At 44.8% G+C, this 23,007-nt stretch overlaps 2 protein-coding genes across 3 annotated transcripts in view; both read right to left on the reverse strand.

Moving 5' to 3' along the window:
* Positions 1-5,163, reverse strand: part of fer1l6 (fer-1 like family member 6) — a 36,258-nt gene extending 31,095 nt beyond the window's left edge. The window contains exons 1-2 of the mRNA XM_072397576.1: positions 5,058-5,163; positions 734-828 (exon numbers count right to left, since the gene is read on the reverse strand). Coding sequence (XP_072253677.1) covers positions 734-828; positions 5,058-5,074 — 112 coding nt within the window. The 5' untranslated portion in view covers positions 5,075-5,163. The remainder of the gene's footprint in view (positions 1-733; positions 829-5,057) is intronic.
* Positions 5,164-6,130: 967 nt separating this feature from the next.
* prkag3b (protein kinase, AMP-activated, gamma 3b non-catalytic subunit) lies at positions 6,131-21,751 on the reverse strand. 2 transcript variants are annotated; one of them, XR_011917996.1, is made up of 14 exons: positions 21,571-21,751; positions 17,672-17,732; positions 17,088-17,236; positions 16,933-17,014; positions 13,283-13,341; positions 13,117-13,162; positions 12,956-13,010; positions 12,558-12,684; positions 12,319-12,484; positions 12,170-12,207; positions 11,796-11,942; positions 11,027-11,120; positions 10,361-10,513; positions 6,131-7,258 (listed from the first exon to the last, which is right to left on the reverse strand). XR_011917996.1 is itself a non-coding variant. In XM_072397772.1 (13 exons), the coding sequence occupies exons 1-13, from the start codon at positions 21,586-21,588 to the stop codon at positions 7,233-7,235; spliced, it is 1,068 nt and encodes a 355-aa protein (XP_072253873.1). In that variant the 5' UTR covers positions 21,589-21,751; the 3' UTR covers positions 6,131-7,232. The 2 variants fall into 2 exon arrangements, 1 of the variants encoding a protein (XP_072253873.1); XM_072397772.1 differs by lacking the exon at positions 10,361-10,513.
* Between the last annotated feature and the right edge of the window lie 1,256 nt (positions 21,752-23,007).

Raw genomic sequence — 23,007 nt, forward strand, 5'->3', positions numbered from 1 at the left:
ATGTTATGTTTCTGTATTTATCAGACGCTTTTATCCAAAGCGACTTACAAATGAAGATATAACAGCTTTATAAAAAGCTAACAATAAGCTACATAGAAGGAACCCAGGAGTCCGACTCTGTCAGAGGGGACAGAGTAGAGATAGGGTGCAGGCATAGAAGGAAGAGCAGAAAGATAAAGTGCAGAGATAGAGGGGGGAGGGAAGTACAAGGTAAGTGCTGGGATAGGAGATGCTCTCTGAAGAGCTGGGTTTTCAGGAGCTTCTTGAAGATAGACAGGGACGCCCCTGTTCTGGTAGCGCTCGGTAGGTCATTCCACCATCGTGGGACGACACATGAACAGAGTTTGGATTGTCTTAGGCGTGGTGTAGGAGCTGCTAGACGACAATCCTGGGACCAACGGAGGGACCCAGTTGGGACAGAAGTCTTTGCAAGAGCCTTCAAGTAGATGGAGCCGTTCCATTAAGCTCTTTGTAGCTAACATCAGGGACTTGAATTCTTCATCATGTGGCCCTTCTGTGAGCCTGAATCAGTGACACTCCCACATCCTGCTGAGGCACTTCCAGCCTCATCAGGAGACGATAAAATCTTTTCATAGGCCTTTTATCAGCACATCGGTTTAATGTGAAGGATGATCTGTTGTCCCAGAAGGTAAATTACCCATCATCACAGACTGTTTGACAAGGGTTCGTCCACAGAGTCAGAGACAGTGTGTGTTTGCTTTGGAGGCCTTACCCACAGCTCCTTTGTTTGCCAGGACCAGGTCTGAGTCAGCTGGCTTCTTCTTCTTTTTCACTTTCAGGCCAAATATCTTCTTCTTCTCCTTTCTGCTCAGAGAGGAGAAAGTTTTTCATTCAGTCAAAACTTATCTTCAGCAGTAAGTACCTGAGATGTAACTACATTCAACCAGTTAGTGCAAAGAAGGGGTTTGGAATTATTATTGATTATCCTTTTTATATAATATTTAAGTGTTTGTTGAATCATCCTGACCTGAATGATCATATAATAACCCGTGGGCTGTCAGTGGGTCGGACAAATCGCTCTCCAATCAAAACAAAATGAAAGTTTGGTGAATTATTTTCAGTCTAATAAGCAAGAAAACGTTCTCACATCATCATCGGGGAGTTTCAGCCACATTTTGTTGTATTTCATCTGAACTCAGACATTGAAAAGCCTCCAGTAGGAAAATACTGACTGGAACGAGCTTGAAATCAGATTTCTGATCCAACTCGGCTGCTCTGTTTGTTTTCATCTCCTTAAATCAGTGAGCGTGTTGCTGTGGTGTTTTTAGGCCACAGTACAGCGTATTCAGACTGCTGGCCTGTCCAATGTCTCAATCCCACATCAACCTTTTCCTATGCAACACTTTAAATGCTCCTTAAGAAAAAACCTTCCTCATCTTGAACAAATTAAATCAACTTTCATGTGATCGGATTCAATTAAAAGTTCAGCTTCATCAGAACAGCTGAAGGATTTTTATTTCCAGATAAAAAGAAGAAGAAAATGTCTTTATTTTAGTTTGTGGGATCAACCGTTCTTCATACAAAGCAAACCTCCCTCTGAGTCTTTAACATCTCATCACATGTTAACAGAAAACTGACCACAGGCAGCTTTACTTTGCTTTAGTTTTTGATAATAAATAAAATGTATTCAGTTATTATTTTGTTAAGATTTATACTTAAATTTCTGGAAATGTTTGCATCTGAGTTTAGATTTTCAGTCTTTGGAGATGTTTCGTCTAAAATAGCCATAAAAATGACTGTAAATGACTTTAAATTCAGTTGAATCAGCTGGAATGACCATCCCAAGGTACCGTTTACATCTGCGTCTCCTTCCTCCTCCTCCCGCGTTATCGACTTATGACGTAAAATAAGGGCTAACTGGAAGGCATAAGGCCTCTGCCCACAACTGTTCCTACAGAAAAATATGAAAGGTTACAGAAGTTTGATGATTATGCAGCGATGACACAGCAGGTCACACCAGCTGAATAACCAGCTGAGTAACCAGCTGAGTAACCAGCTGCGTAACCTGCTGCGTAACCAGCTGAGTAACCTGCTGAGTGACCAGCTGCGTAACCTGCTGCGTAACCTGCTGAGTAACCAGCTGCGTTACCAGCTGAGTAACCAGCTGCGTAACCTGCTGCGTAACCAGCTGAGTAACCTGCTGAGTGACCAGCTGAGTAACCAGCTGCGTAACCTGCTGAGTAACCAGCTGCGTTACCAGCTGCGTAACCAGCTGAGTAACCAGCTGTGTAACCTGCTGTGTAACCAGCTGAGTAACCAGCTGCGTAACCAGCTGAGTAACCAGCTGTGTAACCTGCTGTGTAACCAGCTGAGTAACCAGCTGTGTAACCAGCTGAGTAACCAGCTGAGTAACCAGCTGAGTAACCAGCTGAGTAACCAGCTGTGTAACCTGCTGTGTAACCAGCTGAGTAACCAGCTGCGTAACCAGCTGAGTAACCAGCTGTGTAACCTGCTGTGTAACCAGCTGAGTAACCAGCTGCGTAACCAGCTGAGTAACCAGCTGTGTAACCTGCTGTGTAACCAGCTGAGTAACCAGCTGCGTAACCAGCTGAGTAACCAGCTGTGTAACCTGCTGTGTAACCAGCTGAATAACCAGCTGAGTAACCAGCTGTGTAACCTGCTGTGTAACCAGCTGAATAACCAGCTGAGTAACCAGCTGAGTAACCAGCTGCGTAACCTGCTGTGTAACCAGCTGAGTAACCAGCTGAGTAACCAGCTGTGTAACCTGCTGTGTAACCTGCTGTGTAACCAGCTGAGTAACCAGCTGTGTAACCAGCTGAGTAACCAGCTGAGTAACCAGCCGAGTAACCAGCTGCGTAACCTGCTGAGTAACCAGCTGAGTAACCAGCTGAGTAACCAGCTGTGTAACCTGCTGTGTAACCAGCTGAGTAACCAGCTGCGTAACCAGCTGAGTAACCAGCTGTGTAACCTGCTGTGTAACCAGCTGAGTAACCAGCTGCGTAACCAGCTGAGTAACCAGCTGTGTAACCTGCTGTGTAACCAGCTGAGTAACCAGCTGCGTAACCAGCTGAGTAACCAGCTGTGTAACCTGCTGTGTAACCAGCTGAATAACCAGCTGAGTAACCAGCTGTGTAACCTGCTGTGTAACCAGCTGAATAACCAGCTGAGTAACCAGCTGAGTAACCAGCTGCGTAACCTGCTGAGTAACCAGCTGAGTAACCAGCTGAGTAACCAGCTGTGTAACCTGCTGTGTAACCAGCTGAGTAACCAGCTGCGTAACCAGCTGAGTAACCAGCTGTGTAACCTGCTGTGTAACCTGCTGAGTAACCAGCTGAGTAACCAGCCGAGTAACCAGCCGTGTAACCGGCTGAGTAACCTGCTGAGTAACCTGCTGAGTAACCTGCTGAGTAACCAGCTGAGGCTTCATGTCTCTCAGGAGGTGTTAGTTCGTGGTTTCTGTGGAAGGACCGACTCTCGCCCAGAATGATGTTTCCTTTAGTTCAGTTTTTACACACAGCTGATAATCACCCAATAACCAGCTCCACCAGCTCCTCTAACAGAACATGTGGAACACAGAGCCTGAAGGACTGACTGAGGCTTTCACCTGTTTTTATATGTTGAACTGCAGTTACTGTTCAGTATTTCAGCTTTAGTCCAAATGTTCTGACTTCCTCTGATCTTTTCAAAGGAAGCAAAGAATATATTTAATTTCTATCAGAATCTTTACAATCAGAATCATTGTTTGAGTGAAATAACTTCATAATAAAGACTATTTTAGCTGTAAATGTTTAGCTTTACCAGTTAATTCAAGGCTCACGTACTCCAAGGAAATCTATTTATCTATTTATCTGGCTGTCAGTGTTGGACCTTTCAGTCATTGGAACTGTTTTTCAGCCACAGACATTAACAATCAAAAGGATTTTTGCTTTAAAATCTGAGACAGACACGAGAGGAAATGTGTCCTCTCTTAATAAGACACAATCTCACCTGAAAACCTGACTTTTCTGTGGTGTTGCAGAGTGAAAAGCTGCTCTGCTGAGCAGATTCTGTACAAACTGAATCTCAGCACTAAATGTAACGTCCTCTGTCCGCCTCTGAGAAGATCTTTATTAACTGTTTCCGTTTTGCAGATATTTTATTCAACTTTTAAATATTTAAATTCAAATCAAAGCATTTAAAAAAAGAAGAAAAACTAACTAATATCTTGTATTTGTGTTTTAAACCAAAATCAACCACTGGTTCTGTGTTTTTAAGCCAGTTAAAGCATCTGTTTCACTCCAGAATCTCAGTCCAAAACAAACCAAATGCAGACTCACTTCAGTCTGCACAACAGGCCAGACTCAACAGCCTCCATTTTAACCCCAATCAGTCCATTTTGTGATGTTTTCCCAACCTTAACCGAGTAGTTTGTCACGTGTAAACAGCCACCAAACAAAGTAAAAAGCGGTCGTGAGAGGATTCAGTCTGGACTCTCCCACTTGTTATTCTGGTGTGCAGCTTCATCCTCTGACTATTTCACAAAATACTTTAGTTATTTTTCTGTGATTTAGTAAAAATAAAGTAGAAATTATATCTGCGACGTGAATCAAAAGATTAAATTAATGTTATTTGAGGTTTTGCCCTGTTTTTTTATTGCTTTGTTGCACTTTGAGTGCATCGGTTTCTTCTACACTGGAGCATGTTCATGTTGCTATTTACTGTACTTTATTCTGCTTTTGAGTATGAAGGATCTTACTCATTATTCAAAAACAGACAGTGGTGCCTGAATTAACAGAGTTAAAGAAGAAAAACATGGATAAAGGCTGAAAACAAGGATTTTCCTGTTAATCTTTGTCGTCTTTTCCCAGAGGAAAATCAAAAGTTGCTAATTTTCTCCTCGACAGGTGATTTATCAGTAAAATATCAGAGATTGTTACACACAGACAGGTTAAACTTTCAAATATCTGTCTGTCTCTCAGCATACTGACAACTAAATGAGTGAAAAAACTAAATTCCATCGTATAACACAGACCTAAAACACTCGATAAATGAATTTTAAGCCTGAATGAGCCGAACAGGTGAAGCGGGTCTCCTACCTCGGTTTGGAGTCCATTGCTCTTCAGAGGTTCTCGGCACTTTTAGCAGCTGGATAAGGACCGTCGCATCCCGCCTGCAAGTGCTGCCTCAGCGTGAGAGTCAAGTAAAGAGATGAGTAACAGCCAGAGCAACTGTTTGTTTAGGATGAGGATGATGCAGAGCTGCCGGAGCCCAGGTCCTCTACGAGTTCTCCTTCACGGTCGGTTCAACTGCCCGGCTGCTTCTTCATCTTTTTTCTGGTCATTTTATTGTATTTTCATAATGTAATAATTCAGAAACTGAGTGACTCTTTGCTCTGTGTGGTCACTGCCAAGATAACATGTTATAAATGCATTTTCACATGTGTGCTGGGACAGGAGGGCTGTTTATTCTGCATGTGTGTGCTGGCACTCTTCTGACCAGGATGTATGAAACTGGCAGTTAACAAACCCTCCCCTGGTAAACAGAGCAGCTCACGCCCTGCCACTGGAGGATTTCAGCAGGATGATGGATCACAGTCGGCTGGACAGACGTCTGACAAACTAAAGGCTTTAATCAATTAAATTCTCCCTGAGGAGATGAGGAGAATAAAAATCAGAAATTCACCAGGAGACAGAGGATCAGCACTTATTAGCAGTTTTTATTAGCCGTTAGCGTACTTTACAAACTGAAAGCTATGAAAGAGAAGCACATAAAAACAGTAACAATAACAACATTTAGTAAAAAAAAAACAGAAAACATTAGAAAAGCACCCTGCCTGGTGAGCTGATGTGTCCGTTTACCCGCTGCAGAGGAGCAGCAGCAAACAGGGCAGGGATCGGACCTGCAGAACTGCTCCAACAGAACCAAACAGAGAGCAGTCCAAAGTGAATCAGTCCACTGAACACCTTCACTCTGATGTTCCTGTTGTTTGTTAAAGGGCTGCGACTCGCGTTTTCTCTGCTAACTGGTGTCGTAATAGCATCAATCCAGTTTATAAAAGCCGTTCTACACGATCTAGTTTGTGAACCGTGAACAGAGTGGATTAACAGCAGGTCGTTTCGATCTGGATGCATAAACGTCAACTGATAATAGCACAAAACCCGCCTGATTCAACCTTTGTAAATGCTGCTCTGGGTGGAAAGGTAGTAAGTAGGCAGTAAATCAGAACACTAAGCTCACCTTCATCCATGATGCAGCTCAGTTTTCACATCTCTCTCCTGAATTAAGCAGATTAAACACTAAACTGGAGTTGCTCTGGTTGGTCTCCATAACCCCAGCTCCTGGCATAAGTGGTTCTTTGGTTTTAGGAAAGAGTTGGTGCTGCTGTAGCAGCAGCTTTACAGGGCTGGAGCCAGAGCTTTGGCAGTTAGATTTGCAATTGATTTCTAGTGTATGATAGCACCAACAGGCAGCAGTAGCAGCCCCAACCTTAACCCAAAAAGTCTAAGAAAAGTATTTCTTTTTCTTTTTAAACATGAAATCTGATGTTAAAAAGACTTTGAACCGTTCTTGTTTTTGTTACCTAATGGGGACCTTTGCAGGTAGAATCACTGACCTTGCTGGGATCAACAGTCCTTATGGGGACCAAAGCCCATTTCTGAAGTCCTGGTTGATTTGAGAGCCAAGTTATGAATTGAGGTTGTGTTAAAGTCAGGTGTTCTGCATGCTGGTAATGGTTGGGTTAAGCTCAGGCTGTTCACAATGAATGGAAGACTGAATATTGTCAGAATAAAGAAGCCTTCGCGTATCGTAAGTTAAGCTGAAAGTGAATTAAAGCAGTATAAAACTACAATGTTTCTGTTTATGTGACTTAAACACAGCACAACATTTATTTTTCACAGTGACAGGATAATAAGTGCATGTATGTGAATACATGAATAACAAATGTCTTCTTTCACCATGTTGCATCAACAAGTCATTTGCAAATTAAACTCAAAAGTTCTTTTAAAATTAGAGTCAGTTTAGAAACGTCTGGACGGGCATCGCAGCTCCTCTGCTGCCGACCAACAGGAAGCTTCACTTTGGGAACCAAGCGTTTTAATAAAGGACAGTTGTAGGTGGAGGAGGGTCAACATGTTTCTGCTTTTCTGCATTTTCTGTCTCTTGGCTTGGACTGAAACCAGCCACAACTGTGCTCCGCTGAATTATAGGTTTACTTTGTCACCTCATACTTCTGTTTCACATCATCAGCCCCCATCGTGTTATCTTCAGTCTCAAAAGGATGGCCGCTCATAAATATCTGAAAAAGATGGAATCACAACAATTAACGAGAGCACAACATCTGCCTGAGATTTCATCCTGATACCACATCATCATTTGGCTGTAAGCAAACTTTCTGAGACTCAAGTGGAAACTGAGGTGTTGCTTTTTATTGGATAAATTGCAATTTTTTCCACTTAATTACACCCATAAGTCACATTTTTTCAGATGTATTTTTTTTAATTAAGTAAGAAATATTAAATCTACTTTGAATTAAATCTGCAACACAGTATAAAGTGAAAAAGTTCCGTGTTTAATAAGACAAAGCAGACAGTATATTCATTATTTTCCTGTTTGGAAACAGAAACAAGCACTGAAGCACACAGTGTAATGCTGCAGACTGTCTCATCAAGCCTGGACCTCAAAGCTGTGTTTACATCATACCAGATTAACCTTAAAGCCTCAATAACAGGGCAGATTATGTGGTTCACAACAGCAAATCTTTTTGGTCATTTAATGAACTAACCGAAAGTCGAAGCTTTTACCCAGAAGCTCCTAAAAGATGGCAGCTTTGATTCAGGTAAATCTGGTATGAAGAGGCTGCAGTGTGACATGCTGACAGATCAGGCGTGGTTTGTGTGCTCTTTCAGCCGTACATGTCAGTTAATGTTTGCATTCAAGAAAACATCTCACACAGGTTGCTGCTTTGGTGTCGGTCCAGGAACATGTAACAGGAACGTTTAGTAGTAGATTTATATCATGTCGTGGTAACTCTTCCCTGCACTGAACCCCAACCCATGAACGGCAAAATGTGTGAAACTGAAACCATTCTCAGGTGAGACCAAAGAAGGGAAAGAACAGTGGAGGTTGTAGAAAAGGGTGGGTTTTGAACTTATGATCTGTGTTATTGGAGCTGAGACTTTTCTACACCTGTATGTCTGACATACAAACTATAACAGCCGGTATTCCACGTGAGAAAATGCATTTCTTTTTGAATGGATGAAAACTGCACCGCAGCAATGGGAAAGGCTGTTATATAGTATGTGTGCATGGAAGCAACACAACATATCAATATTAATAATAGATGAGAGAGAGTAAGGTTTGAAAGAGTTGGTCTACGTGAACAATGTTAAAGGACGTGTAACGGCTGCATATGAGACCCATCAGTAACTCATGTTCCCATCATTTCAGAACCAGTTCTGGCTTAATACACTAAGAAAGTTTTTACTGGACTGTAGTGATCAGATTGCCTCTCAGGCTGTGACTTGTTAGCCTCTTCATCACTTTGAGCATCCAACTTCCTGTCACACACAGCAATCTTTTTCCAAAAACTGGACTTAGCTCAAAATACCTGTTGGTTTAAGCACAGTGGCCCATGTCTGACCCCTACTGAAACAGATCTGCTGACTGAGCAAGCTACAAACCTACAAGCTACAAACCCTGCTGTGTGATTTAATGCAGTAACACAGACATAAAGAATCTGTTCCTCCAGTCAGACCAGAAACAATCCATCTCTTTATATAGATACAGATAGTTACTCTATGGATCCCAGAGGGAAACAGTTTAGCATGTAGCTGTAAGTTAGCAGCAGATGCTAGCAAACAATGCTTTGTCATCAACAGTAATGGACCAAGCCGGAGATGTGCACAGCGTAACTCGTAGTAATGCATGTGCACCGTTAATTACTGCGTTTAAACATTTTGGATATATTAACCTCATTAAACAATTACCTGGAGACCTCCATCTTTATCAGAAACATGCCGATAATGTAACGTTAACACACCGAGAGTGAGGAGAGGACCGGTGTTGTGTTGGAAACACACCTTAAACACAGCTGCAGGTTGTCTGAGTTACAGAACGGAACCGTTCAGCTAGAAAGCTTCAGCTAACAAAGTAATGTGGGAACAATAATGTTCATCTTTCAGAAAGGAACAGCAGTAACTCCTTAGAAGTTGGTGTACGTCATCTTTATTAGCTAAGCTGTTAGCGTTAGCTGCTACTAAATAAATCAGTAAATAAACCATGAGGAGTTATTTCTCAGATGCTTCCATTTCCCTGCTCTGAAGTTCAGGCTCTGAGAGTTGGAACTGATCCTCTTTGTGGCTCAGTTCCTTCAGTCCAGCGTTGAACTGGACCAAGTTGTTAAAACAGTGGGATGAAAAGTGTTTGCTGCACATTCACAGTCTTTAGCTAACTCTGCTGGAACATTAGCCTCAGATATAGTTTATCCACTGGGCTCTTATATCCTCTGAGGCTGCTGCTGGATGGAAGATGCATGCTCCTCAGTGCAGCTGACAGCAGAACATTTCCACCAGAAGCTGGCTTCATCCGGCCAGCAGGGTGGATGTGAGTGGGCGGGGCTTAGCAGAGGAGGCGGAGCCAACTTAAGGAGTGACGTACTTTAGAAATGAAAATCAGAACGACTCGTTAAATGAGGAACTTTCAAACTAAGGGGAACTAAATAAATACCAGGGTTGTGTTTTTGGGGAGTTTTACACCTGCCCTGATATATGCTCCCAGGAGCAGGAAGAAGGGATTTTACTGAATACATCACACATTACGCCTTTTTTAATGGAACTTCAACATGTTGTGCTGTGGAATAATGTAGTTTCTACCCCCTGTTGTGAGGTCAGGCTGCAGCAGCTGCTGTTTTACGGCCTTTAATTTGTGCAATATGTATGAAAGCAGAGGATTATCATTTACTGGACACTGGTGAGCTTGTTTTCTCAATACAACTTGGTGTCATTTGGAGGAGAAATACCTGATCTGACATGTTGGGCTAGCAGAGGCCTTTTTTCAGACAGACATGTGGCTTCGTATACATCCTCAGAAGACAGGCAACAGACATGACAACATTCATGTATGTTTGGAGCTGGATGTTAGGAGAGGAACTGCCTGAAACTTTCTGTCACATGCTTTTATTCCACATTAATGAGGACACTTTGTCTACACAAACCTCATTAATGTGATGCTTCGGAAAAGACGTTCACTTAATCTAAGTGTAATGGAAAATAAACGCCATGTCGGGTACCGGTTCTTCTGTTACTATCCTTTTGCAGGACCAAAATAGGCTGCTGTGTAAAGAAAACTGGAGATGCAAGCTCAGACAGACAGCTGCCTACAGCTGAGGCAGGCTTCCTACCTGGGAGGTGCTGGTGGTTTCAGAGGAGGAAGTGGAAGAGGAAGAGGAAGACGCTGGTTGTATGAAGGAAAGAGGGACGTTGGGGAGAAGATGAGGAGGGTTGATGACAGACTGAAGAGGCTGATTGGTGCGAGGTTCAGAGGATTTGCTTTGCTGTTTGGTGGGATGACAGGAAACTGGTAGAGGTGCAGGAACCGACACATTTTGTTCGATTGGAGGATAAAGTATTGGATCAGTAAGTTTTAGAGAAGAAGGTTTTTCTTTTAGAGGTTTTTCTTGATTTTTTTCAGGAGGTATCTTTGCCGTCTTTCGCAGATAAGAACTTTAAGGCAGGTGGTTAGAGCACAAGTTATGTTCCGGGTAAAGTCTCTGATGAGGAGGCCGGAGTGGAAGGTTTTAGGAAAAGATGGTTAGTTGATCAGATGCTTTTAGACCATGTTGTTGTAGGAGATATGCTGTCTGAAAGGATTAGTAGATTTCACAGAAGCAGGAGCGTATCAGGGTTTGAAACATGAGAACAAAGAGCCCGGTTGCCTGTAGAATTTTACCACAATCAGCAGGAAGCTTTAGAAGATTGGAAGGCAGAGAGGTGGATGGGTAGCCAGAAGACTGAGGGAGGAGGGAGTGTATGGAAGGGTTGGCGTTAGGAGTACAGAGCATCAATACCTGCGGGAGTGAGAATGAGGGCTTGCAGAAGGTCAGACAGAGAGACGATCCCTCTCACCACATCATCACTGTCAACCAACACCAGCCGATGCACCTGAGGGGAAACACAACACGCTCGGGTTATCGTGCTTCAAATGGTCGCCACTGAGAAGCTGAACCAGGTTTTCAGCTGTGATCAGCAGACAGAGATGAACTCAAACTGTATTTGACCAGTGTGTTGTCGATTGCTCGACTGGTTTTAAGTCAAAATAGACCCATAACGGTGATAAAAAAGGACAAATTTAAGGTGGCTGTGGCTCAGTGCTCGTCCTCCAGCTAGAAGGAACTCAATATGTCAGAGAGGAAGAGGAGGAGCAGCTTACTGTATAACAAGAAGCTACAGTGAGTGGGTGAGAAGCTCTATAAGTTGCTCTATAAACTGTGGACCATTTTCTACAAATAAGCCAGTAGAGGCTGGTTGAAGCCAGTTAATGATGTAACCAATAAGTGTTTCTGCATTTCAAATGAAAGAAAATGATTCTGTGGTGCCTTGAGAAGATTTCTATCCATAAATAAACTAAATGTAACTGAATTTATCTGTCAGCTTTAACCTCTTAACCCAACTTCTTGTGGTGTTTTTCAGACTTTATGTCAGTAGCTGGAGGTTATAGCCTCTCAGCTGTTTGAACTTTGTCCCTTTTTCTGCTCCATAAACCCAGTGTAAGGTCCATTCTGCAACCAATGGGTCAACCAGTGTCTAAATGGACCCAGGTTAGTGGAGGCGTGTTACCTCAGCCTTCGCTATGCGGTCGATGATGGTCTCCAGTGTTTCATAAGGGTAACACTTGAGGACTCCCTCCATCCAGCAGGACCTGGATGCAATGGCCTCCCGCATCGTCATATTTAAGTGGTTGTAGGTTTTCTTTGCAGCAAGGTTCTGAAGGACAGAAAGGAGAAGGTTATTCCTGTTTATTCTGAATCATGGTCTGCAGATGCTCCACTTTTTAATGGCAGCTGTAAGCGATTCACCTTTTCTGATCAGTTTAGAGCTAAACTGAATTTTCAGGGTTGATTTTTTCAAAGTGTTTGTATTTGAGGAGAAGGGTGGCACACACATTAGATTCAGCACAAAAAGGGAGAGGAGGAATCACAAAATGTACTTACAATGACATCAAACCTGGAGTAGAGCGCCACCACTTTACCTGCAGAGAGACAAAACGAGTAAAGGGTGATGGAGCTGCATCACATGACCGGCCTCCACCTTCAGCTGAGAGGATCTGGGATGAGCTGCAGGGTTGCATGGCGGTGGGTACCTTGCTCATTGATCACAGGCAGCGCCGACACTCTTCTCTCCACAAAGATGGTCAGAGCGTCGTACACGGAGGCAGATTCCTGAACGGTTGCGATATGCCTGAAGGTACCGATCGGCACCTCGCTGATCCGCTTTTGAAGAAACCTGGGTTTAGGGATCATGGATCCCTGGAGCAGCACACATAAGTCCTGATGGAGCCCGGGACACTTAACTGAGATCACAAAAGGAGCGTGTACTCACAAAGATGTGGAGGAACTTCAGGATGCGCTTGTGAGTGAGGATGTGGAGGACGTTTCCGGACGCCGGGTCGATGACCGGCAGCCGGTGGATCTTATTCTTTAACAGGGAGTAGATGGCATCAAACAGACTGAGAAGACAAAAGTAACTCGTGATCAGAGGTGGAACAACTTCATGTGGTGGTCAGCACTTCACCAGCTTCTCCAACTACGTCTTTCTTCATCCTTAGCTATGGAGCAGGATTATAAAAGACTGAATTTGGTTTTCAGGGTACTTTGGAGCGAGCTGAAGCCCTGAACTCTGATCTGAGGTCAGCAGGAGAAACAACTCTCCATGAAATTTAATGTGAAGCTCAAGCTGTTTTTACAGGAAAAGTGAAAATGTACAGAAGCAGGCTTCACCTGGACTCAGGGGTGATGCTGATGAGTCTGTTTATGGAGTACTGCAGATAGATTTCTGCAGAGGGAGAAACACGAGTTAGAAACCTGACATGTAGAGGAGAAGGATTCCTTAAAGAAATGTGGAAAGAATCGAACACTCGGCACAGCTTAATCGATCAGACCTCTCCACGTCTCGATCTTGTGTTCTTCCAGCTCGTAGATCTGAACCTGCAGACAAAACACACATCTCAGCTGTGAGCAGGCAGCCACCCGTCAGGATGCTGCTTCTCTTTGAGTCACTGGATGATCGGATTAGGACCACAGGGGTGCTGCAGCAGCTCAGCTCACCAGAGGAGACTTGTAGTAACGATGGAGAATGTTGATGAAGTCAGTGATGGTCAGCATGCCTGCACACACAAACCATAACATGAGGTTATAATGTGAAAACCTTCCTCAGATCACTGCAGCAGCAGCAGGAGTCTGAACCGCTGGCATCAGGCAGGGTGCAAGCCAGCTCTGACCAAACTCCTGCAGATTTAGCTTTTGCCTTTATGCAGAATGACGACAGAAACGGACCAACAGTGCTCTTCCAGAGGTAATTCCTGAGCCATAATTAAAACCCAGAGCCAGCGAAGGGTCGAGTCGTTTTCATCCGAAGGAGAACAAAAAACGGAGCTTCCTCTTCACATCTCCAGCAGGTCAGTCAGGAGGAGCGTTCACAAATCGATGGTTTTAAGACTCAGACTTACAGGAACACTGAGGCCTAATCCCACTTCCTCTCTTTTGTCCTAACCCTCTGTAAATTCCCCTTTATCCTAAAGGGATAGGGACTGGATAGTGTAGTGGTATTATTGCCACCTTTCATGTGGGAGATCTGGCTGCCCTTAGCCGCCCGCATCAGATCCAAGTCCCTGATGTTAGCTACAAAGAGCTTAATGGAACGGCTCCATCTACTTGAATGCTCTTGCAAAGGCTTCTGTCCCAACTGGGTCCCTCCGTTGGTCCCAGGATTGTCGTCTAGCAGCTCCTACACCACGCCTAAGACAATCCAAACTCTGTTCATGTGTCGTCCCACGATGGTGGAATGACCTACCGAGCGCTACCAGAACAGGGGCGTCCCTGTCTATCTTCAAGAAGCTCCTGAAAACCCAGCTCTTCAGAGAGCATCTCCTATCCCAGCACTTACCTTGTACTTCCCTCCCCCCTCTATCTCTGCACTTTATCTTTCTGCTCTTCCTTCTATGCCTGCACCCTATCTCTACTCTGTCCCCTCTGACAGAGTCGGACTCCTGGGTTCCTTCTATGTAGCTTATTGTTAGCTTTTTATAAAGCTGTTATAGCTTGATTTGTAAGTTTCTTTGGATAAAAGCGTCTGATAAATGCATAAACAGAAACATAAACATAAACATAAACATCTGGGTTCCCCTGCATGAAAGGTATTACCTCCAGTAGGGGTCCTTAGGCAAGACCCCCTTACCCTATCTGCCTACCTGTAAGTCGCTTTGGATAAAAGCGTCTGCTAAATGCATAAACATAACATAACATAAAGTATTCAGGAGTCATCGGGCCATCAGAACAGCCCTTAAAGCCTCAGCTGAACGGTAAATAAACAACTAAAGGGACACCTAATCTCTGCAGAACGGAGGAAAGGAGCCAAGGGTGGGAACTGGAACTGGACCAAAGTCTTCTCTTGTTCCGACAAAGGTTCTGAAGCCAGTTAAACTTTAGTTACTTTGTGCCCCCCCCACAGCCACTGGGAGGCCACGGGCTGAACCTTTAAAACCGAAGCAACTCCTCCACACATCAGCTCTTTTTCTGAGGTAACTTGAGAGCGATGCGCCTCATGCATTAGAAACTGAGCGACCTCAGAGGATGCTGGCAGCGAAACAGAGATGCTGGGTTTAACCTGACAGGTGGCACTTAGCCTGGGAGCTCTGAGAGGCCCAAGAACATGCAGTTAACATGCATTTTTAAAGCAGCGTGTTGTAAAGCGCGGTGATGAGGAGCTGAGCTGTTTGTAATCCAACACCAAGCCTCACCGCTGACCTGCTTTCCTCACAAACACACGAAACCAGCCTGGAAACATGAGCTCAGCGCGGGGGCCGTTCGCTGCACTGTGCACGGAAATATCACAAGAATTACTGCCGTTTGAGCGTCTTCTGATTGAAGAAGTGGTTCGGATAGATGACCGGTCCAGATGATTCATGCACCGAGGACCTGGGCTGAGCAGCTGGGCTGTGCAGCTGGGCTGTGCACACATCCAGGACATCACTGACAGCTGAGGTGGGAAACGCTGATCATCTCGTTACAGCAGCACACAGCAGAGGACATATCAGGCAGCTGAGCTGCTGGAAGCTGAATAAACTCGACAAGCCGAAGGATTTGAGCCACGTCTAAAAGGCCCAGATTTGGGTCGGCTCTGTGGAACGTTGCTGTTCGACCTACAAAGTGTTCGAGCAAAGAAACCCGGCGCTGGGGTCAGTTGTAGGGCAGCTGAAACTGACACTGCTGAAGGAGTCGCTGCCGGTTCTGATGGAAAGGGGTCAGAACACACACTTCGCCACAGGTGTGTCGTGTAGCCGCCGACAGGTGGACAACGAAGCAGCGGATGGATGAGGCGCTGTGGTTCAGACATCTGACCAGGAGGCCTCCTGGTTGCCCTTTGGGGGGGAGACGAGGCCCTGGGGCACCCTTCTCCGCTGGAGAGGGTCACCCAGGAGGGGGGTGGCTGGTTTCCTCCTGGACCTGCTGCCTCTGCTCAGATAAACAGAAGATCTAATGGAGCCTGAACCGGTCCCATCCATGGAGGCCCACCTGAAAACGTACAGGACCTAAAGGTTCTGCTGCAGATGGATGGGTGTCAGACACAGCAGCAGACTCTCAGAGATCCAGAACAGCCCAAGGCTTTGTCGCGTTATGGCTGATAGTTTTTATTCATCACACCCAGTAAAAGGTCCAAACAGTTCATTAGTTGGGACAAAGACAGCATCAGGTGTATTTAGCAGGAAATGAGGCAGAAAGTATTCACCCCCTCTGATGTTCTGTTGCTGTACAACCTGGAATTAAATGTTCTCTCCTCAGGGTCGATTACTTTGAAGGTGGAAAATAAAAGAAGTTTAAAGTTGTGTTACAGCTGAGAGATCAACGTCCGTCCTGCTCTCTGGAAGCCTGAAACGGCTTCTCCTCGTTTATTTTGTACCATCCGCCGCCACGCTTCACTGTAGGGATGGTGCTCTCACGCTCATGGGTTCGTGCTGCGACTTTTTCTCAAGTTCTAGTCTCACCTGAGCAAGTTCCTTCTTAAATTTGCTGAGAAAATGTCTTTCGTTTAACATCAAAAAGGAAAAAAAACACAGAAAAGAGCTCCTCAAGAAATTTAAGACTGATCCATTACTTCCTTTTTATCGTTTTTTTGTTCCAGCATCCACATACTGGACAGGTGAGACTTCCTTCTTCCCCAGCATTAGGGGTGTAAAGATTAATCCACCTAAACTGGAGTCTGATTTTAACATTTAAGATGAAATTACATCAGGATGTGGATAACTGGATCAAATGTAATGATCAACTGAAGGGCCTGCTGATGGAGTCAGAACAGCAGACCGGATGCTTTAAAACTGAGGGTGGTGCTTGAAATCATTGTTCTTCCTCTGGTAACCATGGTTACCTGCAGGGAAAGATGTCCAGGCGTCGCTGCTTTGCATAAAAAGGGCTTCACAGACAGCTAGAAAGACTATTTAGGATCAGCGAGAGCTTCAAGGAGCGGTTCAGCTGTTGAGAAGGTTTCAGGGCACCAAAGAAAGTCCAGCAAGAGCCAGGAGGCGATCCGGCTGTGGGACCAGGCTCCAGGACCTGATCCCACAGCCAGAGCTGGCAGGACCAGAGGCGTGATTTCTGCTTTAAATCAGCTCGGGCAGAAAAAACACCAACAGGGGTGAATACTGTTCAGAGTCATCTGAAAAACTGTGCTTTTTGAGTCTTGAAGTTTAAGCTCGTCTCACCTACAAAACACTGCAGCTTGTTGTCCCACAGCGGCGCCGCCCTCACGCCGTTCGCCACCAGCGCAAAGAAGGCCTTCTTCACCTGAAGAAAGAAAAAACTCAGTCATCACGGCCCAAATCCGCAGCTCCTGCAGTCGGGCTGCAGAAGATCTTACCTCCAGTGTCGTGTCAAAGATGACCAGTTTGGAGCTGGTGGGGATGGCGTCGTAGCAGGTGTGACTCTTCATGAAGTTCATGTAAATGAAGGTGTCGGGGTCTGCGTCTGCCGGGGGCGCCACGGGGTGCGTTGCATACGTGTACACGCCTAAAAAACGGCGAAAAGCAGCGTCAGAAATGCAAACAGGTTCAGGCGCTTTCAGTCGGATCACAGCTGAGAGCGTTCAGAACCAGCTGTGGACGAGCCGCCTGAGGCGGACAGTACAGTATAAACATGTTCACTGGCTGATCCGGGCTCGGGTTCTGATGGAGGCATCGTCCTGTTCTCAGGACGGGGATTGGATCAAAGTTTCAGTGCAATCTGTTGGTTTCGGCCACTGTTTTAATGGGAATGAACTGTTTTAACTCTGAATGAATTGGATCCTAACTGGCTTGAATCGGACTGAAACTTGGAAGCGCCCTGACTTTTGTTGTGATTTGTTGCTTTATAAATAAAACTGAACTGATTTGAATTGAATTAGAACCCCCAAACTGTGACATTATGAGCTTTTTTGCACATGTAGGTGACAGCAGGTGTAATTACCTTTGCTCTTCACGGACAGAACATCCTCTTCCTCATACTCGTCCAACTCAAACAAGGGGACCTGAGAGAGGGAGAAGAGAGCTGAGGGTCCGACCTGCTGACAGAACTTCCACACTTTCATTGGTCCACAGGCAGCCTGTGGAAACGTGCTGTTGGCACAGACTGTGTTTAAAGCATTTAGGGAGCAGATAGTGGCAGGAGGCCAAGAACCTGCTGGTGGACATCAGCTCGGAGCCGCTGTGGCATTCACGGCCGACAGCAGGAGGTGCGGACAAAGATAAAGACATGGAGTCGTTTCAGAGAAGCTCCTGAGCTGAATTAAGAGACTAGACTGTGTTTGGGCTTCTTCTTACACTCAGCTGACAGCTGAGATGCTCAAAGCAACAACAGCCCCCGAGAGGAAGAAGCCAATCAGAGTTCTTTCTAATGTGTAGAAGCGTGAGATGTTCATCTGTTTCCATCCACTGTTGTTAAGTTTTACACAAACAAGTGACTGAATGAATCCTGACTTACAGACTGCAGATCAGTGTGAAGATAAACAAATTAAGCTAACAGCAGGGTTTACACTGCAACAGCAAAGCTAACAGCAGGGTTTACACTGCAACATCAAAGCTAACAGCTGGGTTTGCACTGCAACATCAAAGCTAACAGCAGGGTTTACACTGCAACATCAAAGCTAACAGCTGGGTTTACACTGCAACATCAAAGCTAACAGCAGGGTTTACACTGCAACATCAAAGCTAACAGCAGGGTTTACACTGCAACATCAAAGCTAACAGCTGGGTTTGCACTGCAACATCAAAGCTAACAGCTGGGTTTACACTGCAACATCAAAGCTAACAGCTGGGTTTACACTGCAACATCAAAGCTAACAGCAGGGTTTACACTGCAACATCAAAGCTAACAGCAGGGTTTACACTGCAACATCAAAGCTAACAGCAGGGTTTACACTGCAACATCAAAGCTAACAGCAGGGTTTACACTGCAACATCAAAGCTAACAGCTGGGTTTACACTGCAACATCAAAGCTAACAGCAGGGTTTACACTGCAACATCAAAGCTAACAGCAGGGTTTACACTGCAACATCAAAGCTAACAGCAGGGTTTACACTGCAACATCAAAGCTAACAGCAGGGTTTACACTGCAACATCAAAGCTAACAGCAGGGTTTACACTGCAACATCAAAGCTAACAGCAGGGTTTACACTGCAACATCAAAGCTAACAGCAGGGTTTACACTGCAACATCAAAGCTAACAGCAGGGTTTACACTGCAACATCAAAGCTAACAGCAGGGTTTGCACTGCAACATCAAAGCTAACAGCAGGGTTTACACTGCAACATCAAAGCTAACAGCAGGGTTTACACTGCAACATCAAAGCTAACAACTGGGTTTCCACTGCAACATCAAAGCTAACAGCTGGGTTTACACTGTAACATCAAAGCTAACAGCAGGGTTTACACTGCAACATCAAAGCTAACAACTGGGTTTGCACTGCAACATCAAAGCTAACAGCTGGGTTTACACTGCAACATCAAAGCTAACAGCAGGGTTTACACTGCAACATCAAAGCTAACAGCAGGGTTTACACTGCAACATCAAAGCTAACAGCAGGGTTTACACTGCAACATCAAAGCTAACAGCTGGGTTTACACTGCAACATCAGCTAACAGCTGGGTTTACACTGCAACATCAAAGCTAACAGCTGGGTTTACACTGCAACATCAGCTAACAGCAGGGTTTACGCTTCAACACCAAAGCTAACAGCAGGGTTTACACTGCAACATCAAAGCTAACAGCAGGGTTTGCACTGCAACATCAAAGCTAACAGCTGGGTTTGCACTGCAACATCAAAGCTAACAGCTGGGTTTACACTGTAACATCAAAGCTAACAGCTGGGTTTGCACTGCAACATCAAAGCTAACAGCAGGGTTTACGCTTCAACACCAAAGCTAACAGCAGGGTTTACACTGCAACATCAAAGCTAACAGCAGGGTTTACACTGCAACATCAAAGCTAACAGCTGGGTTTGCACTGCAACATCAAAGCTAACAGCAGGGTTTACGCTTCAACACCAAAGCTAACAGCAGGGTTTACACTGCAACATCAAAGCTAACAGCTGGGTTTACACTGCAACATCAAAGCTAACAGCAGGGTTTATACTGCAACATCAAAGCTAACAGCTGGGTTTGCACTGCAACATCAAAGCTAACAGCAGGGTTTACACTGCAACATCAAAGCTAACAGCAGGGTTTATACTGCAACATCAAAGCTAACAGCTGGGTTTGCACTGCAACATCAAAGCTAACAGCAGGGTTTACGCTTCAACATCAAAGCTAACAGCTGGGTTTGCACTGCAACATCAAAGCTAACAGCAGGGTTTACACTGCAACATCAAAGCTAACAGCTGGATTCTGTAAGAAATAATGTGAGAGATCCCAGTTTTAGGGAATCAGAGGAGGACTGTGAGGTTTTTGATGTGTGTCATACATACCAGATACATGTGGTCATCTTAAGAGTTCATAAGATTAAACATATTCATGATCTTTGCCTTCTAAACTTTAGCCTCAGGCTTCAGAAACTCATCTGCAGAACAAGAAACTGAACTGTCAGCTGGTGAAAACAAGGGAAACAGATTCTGGTTGAATATTAAGAACAAAACTCTGCTGCACAGACATTTCCGGGTCATTTCACTGAGTTTGGAAGGTTTGTGAACAAATATTCGACAACACCAACAGACACTGAAGACTTTTCCCAACCTCAACTCAGAGAGGTCAAAGGTCATTACAGCATCAATGCTAAACTTTTATCGTCTTTCAGAGCGACTGCGGTGGTCACATGATGCCTACGTCAGAGCTGTGGTCAAAGTGTATATCTGACACTGTTATGGAGTCACAATCACATACTTGTGCTTCAGCGGGTCTGTTTTTAATTCTTTTTTCGTTAGAAGTATCTGACCAATGACGCGTTTATAGAAATGACTCGTTTTCATCTCGAGTGAAACATCGAAACAGATCTTAAGAACTGAATCAGATCGAACGACTTTACTCCATATGTCAGCTCTTCCTTCAGGTTAAATAGCCACCGACAGACATCTCTGCTGCAGGTGGAACATGGCTGTGAAGCAGAGAAAAGCGCGTTTTATAGTAGAAACGTCCATCAGCATCCATCCCATCATGAATCTGCACAGGTTGTTCCTAAGGCCGGACTTTGAGCCGGACATCTGTTTTATGTATAAAAGTCTTCCTCAAAATGAATAATGAGCACCTGTTAATCAACTTTTCTTCAGAAACAGCGACGGAAACCTGGTTTTACTAAATGTTTGAGTCTTTAAATCATTGTGTGCTTTAAAAGAGACAAACCAGGTAAAACTGCCATTAAAGACATGCAGCAGCAGGATACCGGCCTCGGGTCAGGATGCGTTTCATGTCGACACAATGAGCCGAAGCATCGAGACGCCGAACAGATGAAACGGCTTCAGTGGTGGAACCTCAGAGCAGAGTTAAACCTGATCCACATTTCACACGTTAAACAAGAACCGGATCGATTTCACTGCAAACGCATTCAGAGGACGGGTGCTGAAGTCTTTCAGTTTCGCACCATCTGCAGTTTGATTAGTTTCAACTGGCTGGATTTTCAGTCAAAAAGTTTGCAAATCCACAGAAACAGAGTCAAAAAGCAGCATTTTTCAGTGTGAGTTTAGAACAGCTGAGCAACCCCCCCCCCCCCGGTCAGTCCTTCCTTCACGCTGCTTCATCAGAAAAGGTGCAGAAGAAGAAGAAGAAGTGGCATTCATGACCTGCAGGGAAGGAGTACCTGAGGGGTTTTTCCTCTGCAGCCTCTCAGTTACAAACATGCCGGCGTTCACAGACAGATCCGGCGTGCCGGGTCAGCCTTACCTCTGCAAACGCCTCCATGACTGAGGAAGAGGAGCATCAAAGATGACACGCACACGGAGGCCGGCGGGGATCTGCCACCACGTCAGATGAAGAGGTGGAGAAGATGAAGGAGTCTGGACATGGTGAGGAAGGACCGGAGGAGATCTGTGAACCAGTGGCCAGCCTCGGACAGCTGGCTCCGAGAGAGGTCTAAATCTGGACTGAGGGGTGAGAGGCCTTTGGCATTTACAGCGAGAGGAAGAGGGGGAGGGGCCGACAGAGACCATGTGACGGACACCACAAACAGAGCGCCTTCCCGAGCCAAAGGGAAGTAATGGTGATGAGCACGGAGCGGCGCTGCCCCGTACGCCTGCAGGAGGCCAGCAGGGGGCAGTGTGGCAGCGGTGACCACAAACAAACAAACAAACAAAGTCTCCAAAAATATGAAACGCTGTGGAGAAAGCAGCATTTCTATGTTTAAAGCCCAAATCTGAGGTAAATAATGGAATTTAATGCTGTTTCTTAGTTTTTAGAATCAAAAACAAAACTTTATCTAATATGACGGAGCACATTATTCCACTAAATACCACCAGAAAGCCGTGAGTCGGTGGTGTTCAGTCTGCGATGGACGGCCGGGGAACAGAACCAGAACCAGAACCTGAAGCTCAGGATCTTCAGCACCACAACGTCCCACAAAGAATCCGTATTAAAAAGGTTTAAAAAGTAAACATCGTGCCACTTTTTGAGATCTGACACAGAAACTTTAACAATGTGGATGTAGCTGCTTTGCTTTTAGCTGCGTTTGTGCTAAAAACTGAACTCATCCTTTAATATGCACCGTTCACACGTAGAGAACGCCATCAAACCAGCGAGTTTTCTGAGTCGTTAGTCGGCCATGTTTCCAGTTGTTCAGAGTCAGTGGTGAATCAACATTTAATGTTGATGGAAAAGAGGCTTTCTGCCCTCCTGCTGTTGCCCCAGAGTGTGAGTCTGGGGCAACAGACAGTAAGTTTCCACATAAAGTGGTTCAGATGTACTTAAACACAAGTTAGGAAACATTTGTTGTATTTTAAGGACGGATTCTGCATAAATAAAAACTATAACATGGAAACCAAAAACTGAACCACAGAAAATAAGTGAAACAGATCAGTAAACCTGTCATTTAGCAGAGTTATTGCTGTAGAAATACAGGCCGGTCCATCTCAGGGCCTCATTCCCAATTTATTTCATGGAAGTTTGTTTCTAAACCAATAAATAAGTCAAATGAACCCAACAGCAGACATGTGATCCAGGTGATAAAGATCAGAATCAGAGGCTCCTCAGATTAACTCTCTTTAAAGAACAATCAACGCAGAGCTTTGAAAGTGAAGGAGCGGTGCGGCTTTAAGGCTTGGTGGCTGTGTGAGACGTTCAGGTTTCACCGAGTTTAACTATTTATAGACGCAGGGAGCAGCTCTC

Source organism: Leuresthes tenuis, unplaced genomic scaffold (genome assembly GCF_036924035.1).
Source record: "Leuresthes tenuis unplaced genomic scaffold, fLeuTen1.0.hap1 SCAF_12, whole genome shotgun sequence".
Classification (NCBI taxonomy): domain Eukaryota; kingdom Metazoa; phylum Chordata; class Actinopteri; order Atheriniformes; family Atherinopsidae; genus Leuresthes; species Leuresthes tenuis.

Excerpts from the sequence above, each read along its gene's own strand:
- prkag3b (XM_072397772.1), bottom strand. Across the intron at positions 13,163-13,282 it reads GTTACTACAAGTCTCCTCTG|GTTCAGATCTACGAGCTGGA; the intron begins GTGAGCTGAGCT and ends TTTTGTCTGCAG. Across the intron at positions 12,485-12,557 it reads TGAAGTTCCTCCACATCTTT|GGATCCATGATCCCTAAACC; the intron begins GTGAGTACACGC and ends GTGCTGCTCCAG.